Below are 13482 nucleotides of genomic sequence, written 5' to 3'. Positions count from 1 at the left end.
TTGTGTTGTGACAAGGTAGGGGGGTATACAGAAGATAGCCCTATTTGGTAAAAGACCAAGTCCATATTATGGCAAGAACAGCTCAAATAAGCAAAGAGAAACCTTTTTACCTAATTTCTACCAGCATGTTAAATGTGCAACCAGAGGAAAAAAAAACTCTAGACCACCGTTACTCCACACACAGAGACGCATACAAAGCTCTCCCTCGCCCTCCATTTGTCAAATCTGACCATAAATCTATCCTCCTGATTCATGCTTATAAGCAAAAACTAAAGCAGGAAGCACCAGTGACTCGGTTAATAAAAAAGTGGTCAGATGACACAGATGCTAAGCTACAGGACTGTTTTGCTAGCACAGACTGGAACATGTTTCGGAATTCTTCAGATAGCATTGAGGAGTACACCACATCAGTCACTGGCTTCATCAATAAGTGTATCGATGACGTCGTCCCCACAGTGACCATACGTACGTACCCCAACCAGAAGCCATGGATTACAGGCAACATCCGCACTGAGCTAAAGGGTAGAGCTGCCGCTTTCAAGGAGCGGGACTCTAACCCGGACGCTTATAAGAAATCCTGCTATTCCCTCTGACGAACCATCAAACAGGCAAAGAGTCAATACAAGACTAAGATTGAATCGTACTACACCGGCTCTGACGCTCATCCGATGTGGCATGGCTTGAAAACTATTACAGACTACAGCGGATTACCAGGACGTGTACTCCGAGCATGTGCTGACCAACTGGCAAGTGTCTTCACCGACATTTTCAACATGTCCCTGACTGAGTCTGTAATACCAACATGTTTCAAGCAGACCACCATAGTCCCCGTGCCCAAGGACACTAAGATAACCTGCCTAAATGACTACCGACCCGTAGCACTGACGTCTGTAGCCATGAAGTGCTTTGAAAGGCTGGTCATGGCTCACATCAACACCATTATCCCAGAAACTCTAGACCCACTCCAATTTGCATACCGCCCCAACAGATCCACAGATGATGCAATCTCTATTGCACTCCACACTGCCCTTTCCCACCTGGACAAGAGGAACACCTACGTGAGAATGCTATTCATTGACTACAGCTCAGTGTTCAACACCATAGTGCCCTCAAAGCTCATCGCTAAGCTAAGGATCCTGGGACTAAACACCTCCCTCTGCAACTGGATCCTGGACTTCCTGACGGGCCCAGGTGGTAAGGGTAGGTAACAACACATCTGCCACGCTGATCCTCAACACGGGGGCCCCTCAGGGGTGCGTGCTCAGTCCCCTCCTGTACTCACTGTTCACCCATGAGTGCATAGCCAGGCATGACTCCAACACCATCATTAAGTTTGCCGACAACACAACGGTGGTAGGCCTGATCACCGACAACGATGAGACAGCCTATAGGGAGGAGGTCAGAGACCTGGCTGTGTGGTGCCAGGATAACAACCTCTCCCTCAACGTGACCAAGACAAAGGAGATGATTGTGGACTACAGGAAAAAAAAGAGGACTGAGCACGCCCCCATTCTCATCGACGGGGCTGTAGTGGAACAGGTTGAGAGCTTCGAGTTCCTTGGTGTCCACATCACCAACGAACTATCATGGTTCAAACACACCAATACAGTCGTGAAGAGGGCACGACAATGCCTATTCCCCCTCAGGAGACTGAAACGATTTGGCATGGGTCCTCAGATCCTTGAAACGTTCTACAGCTGCACCATCGAGAGCATCCTGACTGGTTGCATCACCGCCTGGTATGGCAACTGCTCGGCCTCCGACCGCAAGGCACTACAGAGGGTAGTGCGTACGGCCCAGTACATCACTGGGGCCAAGCTTCCTGCCATCCAGGACCTCTATACCAGGCGGTGTCAGAGGAAGGCCCTCGAAATTGTCAAAGGCTCCAGCCACCCTAGTCATAGACTGTTCTCTCTGCTACCGCACGGCAAGCGGTACCGGAGCGCCAAGTCTAGGTCCAAAAGGCTTCTCAACAGCTTCTACCCACAAGCCGTAAGACTCCTGAACAGCTAATCATGGCTACCCAGACTATTTGCACTGCCCCCCCACCCCCACCCCATCTTTTTACGCTGCTGCTACTCTGTTAATTATTTATGCATAGTCACTTTAACTCTACCCACATGTACATATTACCTCAACTACCTCAACTAGCCGGTGCCCCCACACATTGATTCTGCACCGGTACCCCCCTGTATATAGCCTCCCTACTGTTATTTTACTTCTGCTCTTTTTTTCTCAACACTTTTTTGTTGTTGTTGTTTTATATTACTTTTTTATAAAAAAAAAAAAATGTGTTGTTGGTTAAGGGCTGTAAGTAAGCATTTCACGGTAATGTCTACACCTGTTGTATTCGGCGCATGTGGCAAATAACATTTGATTTGATTTGAGAAACGACAGTCAATCATTACTTTAAGACATGAAGGTCAGTCAATACGGAACATTTCAAGAACTTTGAAAGTTTCTTCAAGTTCAGTCGCAAAAACCATCAAGCGCTATGATGAAACTGGCTCTCATGAGGACCGACACAGGAATGGAAGACAGAGTTACCTCTGCTGCAGAGGATAAGTTCATTAGAGTTACCAGCCTCAGAAATTGCAGCCCAAATAAATGCTTCACAGAGTTAAAGTAACAGAGGGGACTGTGTGAATCAGGCCATCATTTGGATTTATTTAATTTTACCTTTATTTAACTAGGCAAGTCAGTTAAGAACACATTCTTATTTACAATGACGGCCTACACCGGCCAAACATGGTCAAATTGCTGCAAAGAAACCACTACTAAAGGACACCAATAAGAAGAAGAGACCTGCTTGGGCCAAGAAACACGAGCAATTGACATTAGACCGGTGGAAATGTGTCCTTTGGTCTGGAGTCCAAATTTGAGTTTTTTGGTTCAAACCGCAGTGTGGGTGAACAGATTATCTCCGTAAAGCTTGGAGGAGGTGTTATGGTGTGGGGGTGCTTTGCTGGTGACACTGTGATTTATTTAGAATTCAAGGCACACTTAACCAGCATGGCTACCACAGCATTCTGCAGCGATACGCCATCCCATCTGGTTTGGGCTTAGTGGGACTATCATTTGTTTTTCAACAGGACAATGACCCAACACACCTCCAGGCTGTGTAAGGGCTATTTTACCAAGAAGGACATTGATGGAGTGCTGCATCAGATGACCTGGCCACTTTTTTGGTTACTACATGATTCCATGTGTTATTTCATAGTTTTGATGTCTTCACTATTATTCTACAATGTAAAAAATAGTAAAATAAAGAAAAACCCTTCAATGAGTAGGTGTGTCAACTTTTGACTGGTACTGTAAGTATTCAGACCCTTTGCTATTAGACTCGAAATTGAGCTCAGGTGCATCCTGTTTCCATTGATCATCCTTGAGATGTTTCCACAACTTGATTGGAGTCCACCTGTGGTAAATTCAATTGATTGGACATGATTTGAACAGGCACACACCTGTCTATATAAGGTCCCACAGTTGACAGTGCATGTCAGAGCAAAAACCAAGCCATGAGGTTGAAGGAATGGTCTGATGAAACCAAGATTGAACTCTTTGGCCTGAATGCCAAGCGTCATGTCTGGAGGAAACCAGGCACCACTCATCACCTGGCCAATACCATCCCTACAGTGAAGCATGGTGGTGGCAGCATCATGCTGTGGGGATGTTTTTCAGCAACAGGGACTAGGAGACTAGTCAGGATCAAGGGAAAGATGAACGGAGCAAAGTACAGAGAGATCCTTGATGAAAACCTGCTCTAGAGCGATCAGGACCTCAGACTGGGGCAAAGGTTCACCTTCCAACAGGACAACGACCCTAAGCACACATCCAAGACACAGCAGGAGTGGCTTCGGGACAAGTCTCTGAATGTCCTTGAATGGCCCAGCCATCGAACATCTCTGGAGAGACCTGAAAATAGCTGTGCAGCGACGCTCCCCATCCAACCTGACAGAGCTTGAGAGGATCTGCAGAGAAGAATGGGAGAAACTCCCCAAATACAGGTGTGCCAAGCTTGTAGCATCATACCCAAGAAGACTCGAAGCTGTAATCGCTGCCGAAGGTGCGTCAACAAAGTACTGAGTAAAGGGTCTGAATACTTATGTAAATGTGATATTTCCATATTTTTTATTTTTTATAAATGAGCAAATCTGTTTTTGCTTTGTCATCATGGGATATTGTGTGTAGATTGATGGGGAATAAAAAAAAAAATTGATTTTAGACTAAGGCTGTAACGTAACAATGTGGAAAAAGTGAAGGGGTCTGAATACTTTCCGAATGCACTAGATAATAAGCTGAATGCTTAATGTGGCTCATTTCACACTGGTTTTTAGAGTCTCACAATAAAAAGCTAAGATGATAATATTTGTGTAAACTCTACATAGTTGTGTTCTGTGGGTGTCACCGAGTAGGCTGATACTCAATTTCATGGGTGCAACATCCATAGGTTAGGCTGTACAGGAGAGTGTGAATTACACCATGACATTTGGGGGTCTCTGTATTGAGCAAGCGCGTGTACAAAATGTTTTATGGGCCTAATAACAAAGCCGTAATTTAAACGGTAAAAAATTATTTTCCTTTCATTGTGGCATGAACACATTACATTTTTCATCTGACGTCAAACAAATCACTTCAAAAATTAGGCTACCTGTGCATGTTCGTCCACTCCAAAAATAATAACAGCATCCAAACTGCATGTATACGGGTGCCATTTGATGAATGGAAATAGACATCTGTTACAAATCACCATGCCTAATGACATTCAGTGATTGCCATTGGTTAGGCCTACATTCATTGATGCGTCTTGCTGACAAATTGCTTAAACTGTCCCGGGAAAAACGGGATGGTCAACTTACTAGACTGGGCTACAATGTGTATTACCATGAACTTCAAATAGGCCTAGCGGTAGCCAGTGTCTAGTTCAGTGTTTAAAAAATAGGTGGTTAAAGCCTGATTGCCAGTCGTGGTGAAAAAAGTAACGCTCCCTGTACTTTCAATGCATTTTAATGAAAAAGGTGGGTACAAGGCGTTTACCCTCCGCTAGGCCTATTCCACCGCCAGTAGCCTACCCTCTCAGCCAAAGCCATTTTAAACACATGGACACACGCAGAATAGGTAGCCTACATTCAATATAATACATGAGTTTTACACCCTAGTTCAGGAGTTGTCCATAAATCATGAGTTAATGCTTGGAGTCGTCACAGATCATCTGAGAAATGCTGGCAGGGATGCGATCTTGAGGTCATGCAGGATTCTTTCAGATTGTTTAAGCAACCAAGATTAGGTTCTTAGCAGACCTAATATTTAATACTCTCAATATAAATGTTTTGTAGGTATCTTATCAAAGCAACTATCCCAGAGTGGTGGACTATCATGTGAGCTAAATGGATGCTTTGGCTTGATAAGCTGATTTATGAATTGCTGTGAGAGTTGGGGTGAACCATAGGCTATATGGGGTGAACTGTCTTTGGTCTGCTGTTTGTTACTAATAGGTTGATGAGCATTGTGAGGGTATGTTGCTCAGATACCTCCCCATAGAGAAATGTAAACTGGTCTCAAGGCCCACAGGTGACAGGGACTGCATTATTCTCAACCACTGTGTTTGTTATTGCACAGTTTATATACAGTGAGGGAAAAAAGTATTTGATCCCCTGCTGATTTTGTACATTTGCCCACTGACAAAGAAATGATTAGTCTAATTTTAATGGTAGGTTTATTTGAACAGTGAGAGACAGAATAACAACAAAAAAATCCAGAAAAACGCATGTCAAATATGTTATAAATTGATTTGCATTTTAATGAGGGAAATACGTATTTCTGGCTCCCAGGTGTCTTATACAGGTAACGAGCTGAGATTAGGAGCACACTCTTAAAGGGAGTGCTCCTAATCTCAGTTTGTTACTTGTATAAAAGACACCTGTCCACAGAAGAAATCAATCAATCAGATTCCAAACTCTCCACCATGGCCAAGACCAAAGAGCTCTCCAAGGATGTCAGGGACATGATTCTAGACCTACACAAGGCTGGAATGGGCTACAAGACCATCGCCAAGCAGCCTGGTGAGAAGGTGACAACAGTTGGTGCGATTATTCGCAAATGGAAGAAACACAAAAGAACTGTCAATCTCCCTCGGCCTGGGGCTCCATGCAAGATCTCACCTCGTGGAGTTGCAATGATCATGAGAACGGTGAGGAATCAGCCCAGAACTACATGGGAGGCTCTTGTCAATGATCTCAAGGCAGCTGGGACCATAGTTTATTTTTTTTAACAGTGAGAAACAGAATAACAACAACAAAATCCAGAAAAACGCATGTCAAAAATGTTATAAATTGATTTGCATTTTAATGAGGGAAATAAGTATTTGACCCCTCTGCAAAAACATGACATAGTACTTGGTGGCAAAACCCTTGTTGGCAATCACAGAGGTCAGACGTTTCTTGTAGTTGGCCACCAGGTTTGCACACATCTCAGGAGGGATTTTGTCCCACTCCTCTTTGCAGATCTTCTCCAAGTCATTAAGGTTTCGAGGCTGACGTTTGGCAACTCGAACCTTCAGCTCCCTCCACAGATTTTCTATGGGATTAAGGTCTGGAGACTGGCTAGGCCACTCCAGGACCCTAATGTGCTTCTTCTTGAGCCACTCCTTTGTTGCCTTGGCCGTGTGTTTTGGGTCATTGTCATGCTGGAATACCCATCCGCGACCCATTTTCAATGCCCTGGCTGAGGGAAGGAGGTTCTCACCCAAGATTTGACGGTACATGGCCCTGTCCATCGTCCCTTTGGTGCGGTGAAGTTGTCCTGTCCCCTTAGCAGAAAAACACCCCCAAAGTATAATGTTTCCACCTCCATGTTTGACGGTGGGGATGGTGTTGGGGTCATAGGCAGCATTCCTCCTCCTCCAAACACGGCGAGTTGAGTTGATGCCAAAGAGCTCGATTTCGGTCTCATCTTACCACAACACTTTCACCCAGTTCTCCTCTGAATCATTCAGATGTTCGTTGGCAAACTTCAGACGGGCATGTATATGTGCTTTCTTGAGCAGGGGGACCTTGCAGGCGCTGCAGGATTTCAGTCCTTCACGGCGTAGTGTGTTACCAATTGTATTCTAGGTGACTATGGTCCCAGCTGCCTTGAGATCATTGACAAGATCCTCCCGTGTAGTTCTGGGCTGATTCCTCACCGTTCTCATGATCATTGCAACTCCACGAGGTGAGATCTTGCATGGAGCCCCAGGCCGAGGGAGATTGACAGTTCTTTTGTGTTTCTTCCATTTGCAAATAATCGCACCAACTGTTGTCACCTTCTCACCAGGCTGCTTGGCGATGGTCTTGTAGCCCATTCCAGCCTTGTGTAGGTCTACAATCTTGTCCCTGACATCCTTGGAGAGCTCTTTGGTCTTGGCCATGGTGGAGAGTTTGGAATCTGATTGATTGATTGCTTCTGTGGACAGGTGTCTTTTATACAGGTAACAAACTGAGATTAGGAGCACTCCCTTTAAGAGTGTGCTCCTAATCTCAGCTCGTTACTTGTATAAAAGACACCTTGGAGACAGAAATCTTTCTGATTGAGAAGGGGTGAAATACTTATTTCCCTCATTAAAATCCAAATCAATTTATAACATTTTTGACATGCGTTTTTCTGGATTTTGTTGTTTTTATTCTGTCTCTCACTGTTCAAATAAACCTACGATTAAAATTATAGACTGATCATTTCTTTGTCAGTGGGCAAACGTACAAAATCAGCAGGGGATCAAATACTTTTTTCCCTCACTGTAGGCCTATTGCATGCTCAAGGGCTCTGGATCAATTGTATACCTTACCACACAAATACAGTTTAGATCAGGGATCATCAATTAGATTCAGCCGTGGGACGATATATTTTCTTGAGCAGATGGTCAGGTGGCTGGAACATAATCAAAAATCATTTGTAGACAAATAATTGACCGCAATAAGGCCAAAAATATATATTTGACTAAAACATAATCATTTCAAACCTTGCTTACATTTGTATACTAACACATATACAGTATTTCACTATTATGCGTGGGAATACTTTGGAACAGATTTCCAAAATTAAAATAACTTGGAACTGATTTCCTGGTGTTTTTACAGTCTATTATGTCCAACAATTTACAAAAATAATGTGCATTTATTTTGTTTTTTTTGCTCAGAAAACTATATCACCCGCGGCCCAAATTGGGGGGTTTAGATTTCCCCATGCTTGCAACATTTAAATGTTTATTTGATAAAGTTTGCTCCTCAGGCTCAGTCACTTTTATTGCCTCTCCTTGGGTGCAATCCCAAGTATTTAACAATGAGATCCACTGCCTTAACCAATGGTGTCTTCTGTGTGCGTGTGTGCCGGGCAACTAGCCTAACCAAGTAAACTTTCCAAGTTCCAACCAACCCACTAATCGACCAACCAAAGTGTAAAGGAGCATTGACGTAAAAATTGGAGGCTACACTGGACCAGTAGGACTATCCAACAAAACGGCTACTACTGTGCCTTATCTAATGGGCAGCTCTGATAATCAGCTGCTAGTGCCTGCAGACACAGAGTTCAATTATTTATCTTTAGTGTAATTTTTAACAAAGTTGTGCACATGTGTCTAATACCAGACCCTCTTTGATAAGAAGAATGCTGCCAAAAAGAGGGAGGAGGAGGCAGCGGCTGCCGCGGCGGCTGCGAACGGCAGGGGTGATGGGGGCAAGGCGGAGGGAGGAGGTGGAGGAGCCAAGAAGAAGGGAGGAGATAAGATGTCAGTGGAGAGGGTGTACCAGAAGAAGACCCAGCTGGAGCACATTCTACTGAGGCCAGACACCTACATCGGCTCTGTGGAACCTGTCACCCAGGTGGGTTAGGTTCATCATGACTGTAGACGTCTAGCTTGTGTTCAGGAGGGTGCAACAGAAAACAAAAATTTTATTTTATTTGTGGGTAACATCTCCCATTTTCACTCCTGTTTTGTGCCTACAGAAGACTCATTTTCTACACAACATTAGTCACAACAACATCCAGTTCTGTAGCTAGATCTAACCGAGAAATCTGTTGTTGCTCTTTGTTGTTGATGTGAAGTATTATGAATGGTTGATCAATAAAATAAAATAAATTCTCCCCTTTCAGCAAATGTGGGTTTTCGATGAAGATCTTGGGATGAATCTCAGAGAAATCACTTATGTCCCTGGATTATACAAAATCTTTGATGAAATTCTTGGTAAGTGTATTTATCAGGATCTTTTAAAGCAGAACATACACAGGTGAGAAGGTGGTCATTATGAACTAGCCATAGCCCTCAGTGCATTGTTATTAGGCTAGATGTTATTACTGTGATGGCCTCTGATGGACATTCCCTCAAGGTAGCCTAACGGTGAATTAAAAAGCCGCTGGATCGAAACCCCGAGCCGACTAGGTGAAAAATCTGTCTGTGCCTTTGAGCAAGGCACTTAACCCTAATTGCTCCTGTAAGTCAGTTGACCGATCTACATTTGACATTTTGAGTCATTTAGCACAGTGGTTCCCAAACGGTTATTATTATTTTAAATTTTTTTAAGGAACTCAGTCCGGCTTTAAGCGTACTCTTTAAAGTTGTGATAATAGAATAGCCCATAGATATTGTTGTATTTTTTAGTCACTCAAATATCACATGAATACACCGCATTTTCTTTGCACCCCATGACAAAATGTGTAGAATTGCAGGAAATAAGCTTTAAACCTGCAAAATTCTCTCCACTGACAAGAGGGGTGTGAACAGTTTGTGTCATGAACAGTGCTTGTGCCCATAGAAATAGATGTGGCGCAGGATGTTCCCCAATGCTGGAAGGGGGGCCCCAAGGGAAAAAGTTTGGAAACCCCTGATTTAGCAGACACTCTTATCCAGACAGACTTGCAGTACATTCAGTAATTCTATTGTTGTAGGTAGGATGATATCATTTTTGTACACCTGTCCAGTGATTGGAGATGAAAACACGCTTTTTAGCTAGGCCTATTATCTGGTCCATCAATACATCTGAAACATCTATTAGATGAAACCTATTTTGTAGAGGAGCTAGCTTGTCCTTGTGTGTTCTGTGGACAGCCTGTCCTCCCTCCTCCTTGCTCCTACTCCTCATGTAGCCATTTGTCTGGAATGAAGAGCCATCTGAGGAAATATTTTATTGGTTGTCAGTCACACAGATTAAGGCAAGCGGCAGCAGCATCCATTGTTGGTCTATGTTATGTGTTTGGCTGACTGGAACATTAATATGGGGTACAACCAATTATTGTACCACAAAATGTTAGGCTTCTGCATTGATGAAAATATGAAAAAGATGAATACCCTTTCCTGTAAGAGTATGTTTATACCAGGCACTACCTTGAGCGATCAAACTGCTGGAAGTCAGTCGTATGCAATGGAAGGAGACATTTTATATTTTAGTCATTTAACAGACACTCTTATCCAGAGCGACTTACAGTTAGTGAGTGCATAAATGTTTCATACTGGCCCCCCGTGGGAAACGAACCCACAACCCTGGCGTTGCAAGCGCCATGCTCTACCAACTGAGCTACACGGGAGACATGAGAAGACATTTGAGTTCTTTGCTCCACACAGTGTTCATTTAGCTGTTTTATAGTGGTGATAAGGAAATGATCGCAGTCTGTCCTTGCTGCCCAAATATTCACTAGTTCCTACCACGTCTATGTAATTACTGACTAGACATAACTCACACAGGGTCAGTCACACATAATGTCACATTACAACTCAAGCAAAAGCTTAAAATGAAACAGGCCAACCAAACTGTTTAACCGACAGTATGTTTCCAGTATGAGAGACTGCTGTGTTGAAGGGATGTGGTTCTCAAGTGTGTCTAAAGCTCTTGATGTGTTCTCCCGAGTGGCACAGTGGTCTGTGCCACTAGAGATCCTGGTTCGAATCCAGGCTCTGTCATAGCCGGCCGCGACCGGGAGTCCCATGGGGCGCGCATAATTGGCCCTGCGTCGTCCAGGGTAGGGGAGGGAATGGCCAGCAGGGATGTAGCTCAGTTGGTAGAGCATGGCGTTTGCAACGCCAGGGTTGTGGGTTCAATTCTCACGGGGGGCCAGTATGAAACATTTATGCACTCACTAACTGTAAGTCGCTCTGGATAAGAGCATCTGCTAAATGACTAAAATGAAAATGCAAGTACCAAGTACAGTATCTTCTCAATAGTCTAACACAATTAAATCCCTGCAGTCTACTACTTCTCATTTCAACTTGTTTTTCTCAACTCCACAGTCAACGCAGCCGACAACAAACAGCGGGATAAGAGCATGTCGACCATAAAGATCTCCATTGATCCGTAAGTACACAGTAAGCAGTTATCAATCCTTAGTCCAGTTTGAGCCCCAAAACTCTACTGTGCACTCTGCATAGGTAGGCACAGCAGCTTCCCTCTGTTGCACTTAGTTGTCATGCATCCGTCATTTTATAATACGTTCTGTTTTGTGACAACAAACCCCTCTGCTCGCCCTTAGGTCATGCGTAGGAGTGTTAGAAAAGTCAAATCATTTGAGCCTAGCAGCGCCACCCCCCAAAAATTGTGCAGTGCATGCTGCCAAGGTAGGAGCAGCGGCTTGCCTTCATTGGAAAACAATTGCTCGCCAAGCCAAATGCCATTTTTGCTGTTAGAATGTGAAAGCCCTTTAATAAAATAATTAGTCAGGGTTTTTCAAGCATCACTTTAGGAGGTAGTTTAGTGTATATGAGTGGCTGTTTTAATATATACAGTTGAAGTCGGATGTTTACATACACTTAGGTTGGAGTCATTAAAACTTGTTTTTTCAACCACTCCACAAATGTCTTGTTAACAAACTATAGTTTTGGCAAGTCGGTTAGGACATCTACTTTGTGCATGACACAAGTAATTTTTCCAACAATTGTTTACAGACCGATTATTTCACTTATAATTCACTATCACAATTCCAGTGGGTCAGAAGTTTACATACACTAAGTTGACTGTGCCTTTAAACAGCTTGGAAAATTCCAGAAAATGATGTCATGGCTTTAGAAGCTTCTGATAGGCTAATTGACATCATTTGAGTCAATTGGAGGTGTACCTGTGGATGTATTTCAAGGCCAACCTTCAAACTCAGTGCCTCTGATTGACATAATGGGAAAATCAAAAGAAATCAGCCAAGACCTCAAAAAATTTTTTGTAGAGCTCCACAAGTCTGGTTCATCCTTGGGAGCAATTTCCAAATGCCTGAAGGTACCACATTCATCTGTACAAACAATAGTGCGCAAGTATAAACACCATGGGACCACGCAGCCATCATACCGCTCAGGAAGGAGACGCGTTCTGTCTCCTAGAGATGAACGTACTTTGATGCGAAAAGTGCAAATCAATCCCAGAACAACAGAAAAAGGACCTTGTGAAGACGCTGGAGGAAACAGGTACAAAAGTATCTATATCCACAATAAAATGAGTCCTATATCGACATAACCTGAAAAGCCGCTCAGCAAGGAAGAAGCCACTGCTCCAAAACCGCCATAAAAAAGCCAGACTACGGTTTGCAACTGCACTTGGGGACAAAGATTGTACTTTTTGGAGAAATGTCCTCTGGTCTGATGAAATAAAATGTTTGGCCATAATGACCATCATTATGTTTGGAGGAAAAAGGGGGGGCTTGCAAGCCGAAGAACACCATCCCAACGTGAAGCACGGGGGTGGCAGCATCATACTGTGGGGGTGATTTGCTGCAGGAGGGACTTCTGCACTTCATAAAATAGATGGCATCATGAGGAAGGAAAATTACATCTCAAGACATCAGTCAGGAAGTTATAGCTTGGTCGCAAATGGGTCTTCCAAATGGACAATGAACCCAAGCATACGTCCACAGTTGTGGCAAAATGGCTTAAGGACAACAAAGTAAAGGTATTGGAGTGGCCATCACAAAGCCCTGACCTCAATCCTATAGAACATTTGTGGGCAGAACTGAAAAAGCGTGTGCGAGCAAGGAGGCCTACATACCTGACTCAGTTACACCAGCTCTGTCAGGAGGAATGTACCAAAATCACTCAGTTTATTGTGGGAAGCTTGTGGAAGGCTACCCGAAACGTTTGACCCAAGTTAAACAATTTAAAGGCAACGCTACCAAATACTAATTGAGTGTATGTAAACTTCTGACCCACTGGGAATGTGATGAATGTGATGAAAGAAATGAAAGGTGAAATAAGTCATTCTCTCTACTATTATTCTGACATTTCACATTCTTAAAATAAAGTGGTGATCCTAACTGACCTAAGACAGGGAATTTTTACTAGGATTAAATGTCAGGAATTGTGAAAAACCGAGTTTAAATGCATTTGGCTAAGGTGTATGACTTCAACTGTAAATGTAATATAGTGCTTTCGCACTTTAATGCAGTCAGATTGTCACACCCCCTGTGTCTCTCTAGACTTGCTATTCAGTGATTGCTAAAAAAAAATATGCGGAGTTAGTTACCATGGAAATGGTTCTGGTT

At 43.5% G+C, this 13482-nt stretch overlaps 1 protein-coding gene across 3 annotated transcripts in view; it reads left to right on the top strand.

The window, feature by feature from the left end:
- LOC121586559 (DNA topoisomerase 2-beta-like) overlaps nucleotides 1–13482 on the top strand; it is a 42193-nt gene that overhangs the window by 2348 nt on the left and 26363 nt on the right. For 2 of the 3 annotated variants that reach the window (XM_041903334.2, XM_041903332.2), the window contains exons 2-4: nucleotides 8622–8855; nucleotides 9127–9217; nucleotides 11255–11318. In XM_041903334.2, coding sequence (XP_041759268.2) covers nucleotides 8622–8855; nucleotides 9127–9217; nucleotides 11255–11318 — 389 coding nt within the window. The remainder of the gene's footprint in view (nucleotides 1–8621; nucleotides 8856–9126; nucleotides 9218–11254; nucleotides 11319–13482) is intronic. The other variant, XM_041903335.2, reaches the window with a different exon arrangement.

The sequence above is a fragment of the Coregonus clupeaformis genome, chromosome 17, assembly GCF_020615455.1.
Source record: "Coregonus clupeaformis isolate EN_2021a chromosome 17, ASM2061545v1, whole genome shotgun sequence".
In the NCBI taxonomy this organism is placed as follows: Eukaryota; Metazoa; Chordata; class Actinopteri; order Salmoniformes; family Salmonidae; genus Coregonus; species Coregonus clupeaformis.
Note: the sequence above shows the minus strand (reverse complement) of the source record. Positions and strands in the feature narration are given on the sequence as shown.